Source organism: Papilio polytes, unplaced genomic scaffold (genome assembly GCF_000836215.1).
Source record: "Papilio polytes unplaced genomic scaffold, Ppol_1.0 DF824047.1, whole genome shotgun sequence".
In the NCBI taxonomy this organism is placed as follows: domain Eukaryota; kingdom Metazoa; phylum Arthropoda; class Insecta; order Lepidoptera; family Papilionidae; genus Papilio; species Papilio polytes.
This window is the reverse complement of record NW_013525157.1, coordinates 5,634,543-5,644,493: the sequence shown is the minus strand read 5'-3', so window position 1 is coordinate 5,644,493 and position 9,951 is coordinate 5,634,543. Positions and strand designations below refer to the sequence as shown.

General features: G+C 36.3%; 1 protein-coding gene across 1 annotated transcript; it reads right to left on the bottom strand.

The window, feature by feature from the left end:
* On the bottom strand, positions 1-9,951 carry LOC106100426 (B-box type zinc finger protein ncl-1-like). The gene is made up of 9 exons (XM_013279271.1): positions 9,777-9,951; positions 7,311-7,482; positions 6,942-7,086; positions 5,485-6,862; positions 5,130-5,410; positions 4,552-4,740; positions 4,158-4,326; positions 3,533-3,765; positions 1-3,181 (listed from the first exon to the last, which is right to left on the bottom strand). Exons 2-9 carry the CDS (start codon positions 7,421-7,423, stop codon positions 3,077-3,079), a joined length of 2,613 nt encoding a protein of 870 aa, XP_013134725.1. The 5' UTR covers positions 7,424-7,482; positions 9,777-9,951; the 3' UTR covers positions 1-3,076.

Below are 9,951 nucleotides of genomic sequence, written 5' to 3'. Positions count from 1 at the left end.
ACCTCCGCCCCAACCTCCTCCCGCGGCGCAAACTGTCTTTCACAATGTTGAAGTCTTGTGTTGGAAGTGTACGGAACGCATACAGAGAGAACGTACTGGATGTCTGGTGACGTCAGCAAAGTGGGCGTGGCTTCCGTATTGATAGCTGAACACAACGCATTGCTGCAATTTAATTCTAAGATCGAACGTAACGTCATAAAAATATATTTGGTGAAAAAAAAACAAATCTTTCAGATACAAGTAAAAAAAGATACTACTTGATTATCTGAGTGGTAAGTGGCAATAAAAAATACTTTTAATTGTTGACTTTGCAATCACTTATGATGTAAATACCATAGCGGTAGTAGGATACCAGTATCATTCTCACTGTATACGCTCCCTTGTTGTCTATATTGCTGATATCACATAGAATGTCATTAATGTAATTAAACATTTTAAAACTGTTCCAAAACACAACATGTAAATCAAATATTACTAATTAAGTACATAGGTTAGATTATATATGTATAATGAATTATTAGAATAAGCTTGTGATAATATTATGGCCCAGCAACAGTCGTATGCGACCTGGCGTGGTGTCTGTCGCCGCACATACGTCTATTGCTTACAAAATCAGGAACTTAAATTGTTCAAATTATTATTATTAGCGCTAATATCTGTAAGAGCAAAGTATAATTGCTTTGGCTGTTCGTTTAATTTAGCAGAAACGATTAGAGAGCATGGCATTAAATTATACATTAACAAAATATCACATATATCAGGTGGTCTGGTTAAGTACTATATTTTTGAAAACTTGGAACTTAAAAGTTTACATTGTAGTACCAAATAATGGTCAAAACAATAATTATATAGAGGACGAGAATGGTATAACGGTTAAAGATAAAATTTTGAAACATTTAATAATTTAAATATACATGTACAAATATAGCTCGAGGGTTGGAAGACAATCTTACAATTTTCTCACCAATCGAGACACTCGAGCGATAAAATTGACCATTATTTAGAATTACAACGCGGATACACCACACATTTACCAAGCACTAGTTAAATAGACGCGCCCCTAAATACAATAAATGGGGCGCTCACAATGTGACCATGTAAAATTGAATAACGCATTTTATAAATGACGCAGTGATCTAAAAATTATGAATCTCAATTTCGAATATTAAATGTGATTAGCTAGAAAAATATATAATTTCGGCGAACTGTATACGAATTCCGAACATGTATAGATATTTATGTATACAAACAAAATGTTTATAATGGCACATTCATGAATACCAATCGTCTAGACTTGCGCGCGCAACTCCCCATACATTCAATAAAACATTTTATTCACCTCATAGTGGACTGATTATAAATATTTTATTTACAATTAACGCAAAAAAAAAGCTTTGAGCAATGAAAACGGAATAAGATACCCACAAATACATATAAAAGATATATCCCGGTGTAATTGGTGCTATGTTAAAAATTACTATCTAAAATTATATAGCCATGAATAGTCATGTTTAACGCTTTTAAAAGTAAAGTAAAAACAATCAAATATATATATTTTCAGTCCACACAACATTTAAAATTCGTCCGCCGTGTGTATATTTGCATACGGCTGAATGTACAAGAAAATGCCATATAAACTAAGTTTCGATAAAATTCTTTCAACTACCCAAATTACGTTGTACAAAATTATTGCAATGTTATTGAGTCGTTACCACATCTTAATTGCTCATCGTTCAGCTAATCACCAGTGTAATTTTATTTATAACAACCAAATCCTAAAATATCTTCATCAAATAGCCTAACCAGGACAAACCTTTCAAATATAGGCTCTCAAAACAAGAGTACATGGAAAACATTTTGTATAGACACAAGAATTCTGTAAATGGTAAATATATTTAACGGACAATATATAATATTGTATACGCAATTAACCTAAACTAGATGGCACGTTATTACAGTGTCGCCTCCTTTGGTCATAATAAGACTAAAAATTTTGTTAACAATAAACTCAATTGTGCGTTAGAAATGTAAACACAATCACACAATGAGTCTCCGCGCAACTCGCCGTGGGTTTTCACAGCTGATACATGCACACACAATGACAACCTACTCGTTCTATTTGAAAGAGATACCATTGTTTTTGCAGTCGCAGTGGAAACCAACGGTTATAAAATCAAAGTACAAGCAATTGAGATACAGGTGTTTCTATATGGTATACGCTGTGCTGCGTAGTTTCAAAGTGAATATAGAAGTGACCATGGGTGTGATTGTGTTACAAACGTCAGAGTAGTGTGGGAGCAACGCAACAGTTTAAAGGCGACACTCCTACGCGGACCTCTAATTGACATGTATTATTAACTTCACTCGAACTAGGAACCATACCAGCTGCTAAATTTAGAAAGAAAAACTAACTCCAGTCAGTCAACAGCTAAATTTCGAGTTTACAGTTTGGTGTATGACAAAACTGCAGCCAGTCACTGAAGTTCTAAATATTTTAAAATTTCAACTATGCAACGCTGAAAACTATTATTTGGCTTATCGCGACGTTAAGATATAAATTTAACAGCTATGGCAGATAAAACGGTATAGATAGATCCGAGACCGAATGTAAAACTTATCTTTTGACTGGAACATAAAGTATAAAGTAAAATGAATATATAATTAGCCTAACCTTTGGATTTTCTGTTACTATAACTAAATGCAACCGCAATATAAACTGAGACGTGAATATAAACAAACCAAAACAGTACAGAAAGTATTCAGTGCTTTGGGAATAATGACATCGATCAACGAGCAGTGATACCAATTTAATCTTAAAATTCTACGCATCAACAACTTAATCGATATAATAATCAAGTTATAGGAAAAATTGGGATCACTGAAGTTCACTGCATTCGTGGACAATGACACATTATCAGACTAATGCGAATTTAACACAAAATAACAAAAATAAGTAGTCAAATACTGGTTTAGCAAAAAGTTAAGCTTTGTAAAATCAGCAATTAAATATAAAAATAAAAGGGAATAAATGTGAGATCTTGTTGTATGCAGACTTACTGACGCCGAGGTTCACGCCTCAGACTATATAAAGGGTGTTGAGGACTAGAACGTGGTGATTATTCTTAGCCAGAGTGACGATGTAGCCTTCCGAGGTTATCTTCAACCCGCAACAACGAGAAACCTGAAAACGAACGTCTCATTACTATGCGATTCAAGTCTAAGAACATTTCATGTATTCTTAACTCAAATATTTTTAAAACTGATATGTTTTGACAAACAGCAAAAATTACAATGAAATGCTTACTGTGATTCAATAACAATAAAAAATATATTATTATTCACTAAAAAAAAAAAACTAATTGATGTAACCAAAATTGATTCATCTATTCTAATATTATAAAGAGGAAAACTAAAAGAACGACTTAAAAAAATTCTTTCATCATTAAAAAATAATGTTAGCAGTGAGTAACAGATTTTTTTTTAATTTGACGCGTACGGAATCGCGGGCGGATGCCAGTATGCTATAACATACCTTGACATAGGGGCATTCAAACTCAGTGACGAGCACGCCGTCCCGCGAGAAGACGGCGACGTGGAACTTGTTGCCGTGCGAGTCGCCGATCAGCACGTCGCCGGCGTCCGACACGTCGATGCCGTTGGGGAAGTTGGTGACGTTCTCGCAGCCGATGCGGCGCAGGAACCGGCCCTCGTCGTCGAACACCACTACGCAGTGCCCCTTGAAGTCGCACACGTAAAACTCCTTGCCTGGAAATATATTCATATAAAATTATACCTTACTATTATAAATGTGAAATTTTGGATAGATAGATGTATGGACATTTGTTACTTAGTGTAATTTGTATACGTAATGTATCTCCAATACAGCTTAACAGATTTCGATAAAAATTGGCTCAGATCAATCTGGAAGAACAGATAGGCACACACACAGAACACACCGAGATTTAAAAATAGTTATATCAAAATATTATATATTTCAAGTCATTTTGATTACATTTCAATAACTAGAAAGATCTACATGTTGAGAAATACACATTATCTGTAAAATACAACTACGACATATGGTATACGACATTTATATGACACCGTGTAACGAATGGTAAACATAGCATTTTGTACAATGTAATAGTGAGTCTCACCGCTGATAGCGATATCGGACGGCTCGCGCATGCACTCGCTGCAGTCGAACCAGCTCATGAGGTCGCCCTCCTCCGACAGAATGAACACGGTGGGCGTGACGCTGTCCACGGCCACGATCAGACCCTCCGCCGTCACCGCCAGACCCGCCACGATGTCGATGAAACGCACCTATAACCATTATACAATGTCTATTGTAACACATTAATGCTACACATAATAATACTAATATTATAAATGCATGTCTGTGAGAGTTTGTAGCCTAAACAGCAGAATGAATCTCAATGAAATTTGGCATAGATTGTAGATGATAGTCTGAAAGAAAGTCGCGAAAGCTAGTGTATTATAATGCAGTCTATAACAACAAATCTAAATCTGTGTTTATGTGATACTTACAGCAATTTTCTTGAGGAAATGACCATTTTTGGTGAATATTTGCATGCGGGAGCGCTCGTTGCCGCGGTCGCAGACCACGAACTTGCCGGTGGCGCGCACCACAGCCACCTTCCGGGGGTACCACAGCTGCCCCTCCTCTTTGCCAGCCACGCCGAAGTTGAACTTGTGATTGCCCGATTTATCAAACACCTACGAACACCAAAACTATTGTAATACAAACTATTTAGTTAGCTTTAAATATATTTTTTTATTGTCAAAGTTTTGCAATTTATATTATTTATGCAGGATAGTTTTAAAAAAATTATCTTCAAAGAACTTTGATAAGTTCTATGGTTGAATAAAAATTTATACGAACACGCGTCGTAATCATGAGCTCCTAATTAGGATACAAATGTAATATGACCTTGATATACATGGAATATAGTGTATATGTAACAACGTAAATATTTCACACTTCGGTAAAATTCGTAACGTTTTGTCAAAATAACGAAAGAGTGAAACCAAATGTGACATTATATGAGAAAGAATAAGAACAATATCTGGAGAAATTAAAAAATGTAGTGTATGGAAATACTGACGGTGATACGATGATTGTTAGTATCGGCAACAATGATATCTTCGTCATTTCCGAGGCAGAATCCGTGCGGAGAGTTAAATTGCCCCTTGCCGCCGCCCAGCTGGCCGAACTTGAACCGTATGTGCATGGGCGTGGCCTTGGTAGCGCGCACGAGCGGCGCGGGGGGCGCGACCAGCGCAGCCTCCTCCGCCGCCGTCAGCAGCGGCCGCCCCGGGGACACGCCGCGCGGACCCACCGGCCCGATGCTGCCCACACCGCCCACACTTCCAAATCCATTCACCTCTGAAATACAAGCGAATTAAACTTACAAAGTCAATTCAAAAAAACTAAATTGCTCAAATATGCACTACACATACCAGTGTTGAGGCCGAGTTTAGCTAGGGCTTGCAGGTTGTTATACGCTTGGGGTGAATTAAGGTCGCCGGCAAGTAATTCGGCTAAAGTAAACGGCGGTGCCGGCGAGGCGTGCGGCGTCTGTTGGACGTCCTTCTCGGCGATGCTTGCCAATTGTTGCAAATTATATTCCACCATTGAAGGCAGGGCCGACACTCCGCCGACGCCGGGCACCGCACCCACTCCGGTGACGCTATTCACATTTACGACGCCAGGCATCACGCCTGTGTTGGTCACTCCGGCCAAAGGTACGCCTAACGCCGGCACACCACCCACTCCGGGAACGCCTACTAAGCCGCCGGGCCCGGAGACACCGGTCACTCTTCTAACGTTCCCCAAGGGAAAGTCATCGAACACTGGCGCGTTAGTGAGGGAGACGGCAGGCGAGTGCGCGTTGGATGTAAGAGGCATAATCGCCGAAGCCTCGCTTGCGCGTTTCCTCTCCTCGGCGCGCGTGGTCTCGGTGCGGAAAGTGCCGAAGGTCTCTTCAGTTATGGCATCAAATTTCTCCAACTTTGTGACGAATTCCAACGAATAATCGATATCAAATTCCGGTGATCCTTCCAACAAACGCGCAAATTGCGAGGAGACGGTCTTCTTTAGCATTACGATTTCGGTGCCGTCGCCGCGTCGGAGCAGCCGCGTCGCAAACTTGCAAGCGCATTCGATTCGTTGGACTGTCTTATCGACGCGATCGAACAAATCCATCACTTTCAACTCTCGTTCCTTATGTAAGCGTTCAAGTTCCTCGAGAGCCTTTTCGCGGCGTCGCTCGAGTGCGGCCTTGTAAGCGCGATAGGCTTCGTTGATAACGCCTTCGGCCTCGTCTCGTTGCCGCTGGAGATCTCCAAGTGCATCGTCGAGCTTAGAGGAGGCGCTGCCGGCGGCCTCGGCCCTGGCATTCGCTTGCATAATAAAGTTTCGTAGTTCAGCGCGGAGATTTGGTTCGGCGTCTACAATCCTTTCACAACGGTGTTCTCCCACCTTATGATCAACCGTGAGGCATTCGGTGCAAGCGCCTACTTCACATTCACAACAGTAGAATTTAAGGCTTTCACCGACGTGGCGAACGCAAAATATTGGCTTATGAACAGCGGATTTCTCCTTAGAAGATCTGAGAGCATCAAATGGGACAACTCTATGGTTTTCGAAGCACCTCATGAACTCATGTGCCGAGTTGCAATTAGAGCAGAGAAAATGCGAACAATCAGTGCATCTTGCGACAGCCGGTTCTTTGCTTTTGCAGCAAGTGCAAACAACAGATTGATCCATAGAAGAAACATCCAAGACGTTAGTGAGAACATAATCGGAAGGTAGTGATGCAGCTCCTCCACCAGGCATCTGTACAATGTGAAACCAATTGATAAGTAAAAATAAAAGTATACATGTTAAAACCTTGTAAAAAACATTAGATTACCACCTTAGTTTCTTGCTTGCACAGGGGGCATTCCACAGCCAGATCAAACTTCAGAGAATCACCTGCTTCATTCACCATCAGCTTGTCGATGCAAGCTTCACAGAATACATGGAGGCAGGACAAAACTCGGGGGCTACAAAGCTTGTTACTACAAAACAACAAAAAAAATTGACATTAACAATTAGAATAAGTTGTTTTGCAAAAATGTAACAAATATCAATTAATTACCAACACTTGGGATTAGCAGTTAATATTAGAACTGTAAACATTTATATCAACCTGCTTGAGGTTAGTAGATAGAACATCTAAAATATTAGATTTAGGTTATAATAAAAAAGGAAACAAATTAACTTATCATAAAATAAAACTCACTCGCATATTTTACAGTTTTGTTCCTGCTTGCCATTGTCAGGAGATTCTAAGGAACCATCTTCCCCGAGGCTAACCAACCCATCACCATAAATATCCCCATTTATTTCCTCCATTTTCACTTATAATTATGATGGTGTAGAATCTAAACTGTGGTGGCTTGCTCAACAAGAATCTGCAACAAAAATCCGAAAAAAAATTAATAAACCCTATACAAGTAAAGCAAGAATCCATTAAAATAATTCACAATAATTACCACCATTATAAACATAGGACAAGATGAATAATCTGAGATTATCATGAAATGTGATCATGTTGAGAGATTAAATCATCAATAATTGAAGAAACAGAAAGTCACTGGGACTTATTGAATACTGACAAACAATTGATATTCTACCATAGCATGTGCCTTGTGTTGTTCTATTCTTTGTTTTTCCCTCAGTATGACTATTTCATTGCAAATAATGATAATCAACATTTTTACAATAATTGCTTGAAATTAACACTTTATTAACATTATTCCTGAATGGTTTGACATAATATTTCATATGAATGTAAACATATTTATATTTCAACTTTATTAGTACATATTTCCAAAATACTTGGAATTCAATTGTATGTTGTTGGGGTTGAATTTCACCATTTTACAAAATTTTCCAATTTTCAATCAATAGATATAAAATTCTTAGATCCATAATTATATGATGCAAATGAAAAACCTGCAGAGTATAATTCTGGAGGTTTTATTTGCAATTCTTAGGATTCTAAAAGAAACTGCTTTTTGCTAAGGATAAGAAAACCTGCTTAAACATTGTTTTGTAATAATGTTATTCTCAAAAATTAAGAAGCAATAAGTGGATATCTCCCCAGGAATAAGCCTGCATAAGTTAATGCTACCCATTTCTAATTCACCTAAAAATCAATAAGATTCCCCAGATTGTATAATAAATGATGTCATTCCCAAAATGACTATGTTCAAATGTTTCAAAACTTTGTAGAGTGGACAACATAAACTGGAATGGCAACACTGGTATACCATTGTAATGTCTTACAAACTACATTAATATCTGCTTATGAATGAATTAATTCAATATACAATTTGCAGTGTTTTTACAATTTGTCTAGACAAATTGCAAACAGCTTAGTTAGTATCAGACATCTCTACTCTGAATAATATATTCAAAATGTGTTGAAATATTTGATGTAAAATAAGGTGCTTTACTTCATTTATATTTTAGATATCTTATTTTAAAATAAATTTAGCTATTTAAACTCATTAAATTAATCTTATAAAACTTATTCAAAAAATAATATTACTTCTCTAATGCATGGTGATAAAGGCCTAATCTACTCTAAATTTTCCCTATTTATTTCATTTTCCTCTGTTTAACTAGCTAAAGTAATTCTTTTCAACCTTTAATTGGCTTGGGTGGTAAATAGTTGTTAGAAATAGTATTTAAAATGAAACCAACTAATCATGACATGACAAATTTGAACAATTATACGGTTAAATTAGATGTAATAACAACCTGTAATTTCTAAAAAGAAAGTTGCATTTAAACAGTGAATTAACTGATTGTAGGCAAAACTTAAACAGAAAATATTGTCTTGATCATTTTTTTTATTTTTAAGTTTCAGTCAGTCATGTACTATATTTCTTAAAACAAACAAGACAAAAACCAATTGAAAACTAAGGAAAATCTATGATATCCAACAGTCAAATTTGTACAATTGTAATTTTCCTATTGTACTACATTAAATTTAAATATGAGGAATAAGTAATCAATTCTTGTATGTACTATAAATTTAACAATTCCATGTAACCTCTTTAAGTCTTATTATAATTACATTTACAGATAAGTAAAATCATCAGTATAATAATCATACTTTGCTACAAGGGATATTACATTAGCATATTATTTAAAATAGCTGTTAATTCAAAATATTTTATACTAAATTAAAGTAAGGTGCATATTTTTAAAAAAATATGTGATATGTCTTATAAGATAATTGCAAATCAAATAATTATCTAGACAGCCACTAACTTTGTGCACACTATATAGCTTATATGCTCGTAGTTTATAATCCTTTTATAGTTGTAATAAAAAGTTTATGATATGGTGGGCACATATTTTAATAATTTATTTATTAAAACCTTTGATAATCTTGATTTAACACCACCTGAAGTATTGTTCTTTTATTCACGAATTATGTCAATCAATTCGATGTTCCGTCAACCAACTTATGTTTAGATAAATTTACTTTATAAAAACAAAACAAATGTAATTGAATCGATCAAAATATACATATACATACCTACGGCTTACGTACATAAGAAAAACGCAATGCACCATGCACGATGCAGACACAGACAATGGCGAAGGTCGATGTTTCGCATTAATATGCAAAGTACTGAAAATGATTATGACCAAAAATAACAAAATTCTAATATTTAAAGGATTTACTAACCTTTTGTAGATATTCTGCGAATAAAGCAGATACTGAAACACGCAGATTGCTCTACCACGCCGTAACTAAGTGAATATTCATCACTATGTAAATAAATAAAAAATGAGCATCAAGCTTCAACAGATATTTTTTTTTAAATAAAATACTTTATTCGATTAATTAAAAGTAATGTTTT

Coding starts and splice junctions, on each gene's coding strand:
- LOC106100426 (XM_013279271.1), bottom strand. CDS start 7,423: ATGGAGGAAATAAATGGGGATATTTATGGTGATGGGTTGGTTAGCCTC. Junction 6,863..6,941: donor TGTGCAAGCAAGAAACTAAG/GTGGTAATCTAA, acceptor CACATTGTACAG/ATGCCTGGTGGAGGAGCTGC. Junction 4,327..4,551: donor ATTTCCTCAAGAAAATTGCT/GTAAGTATCACA, acceptor TAATGGTTATAG/GTGCGTTTCATCGACATCGT.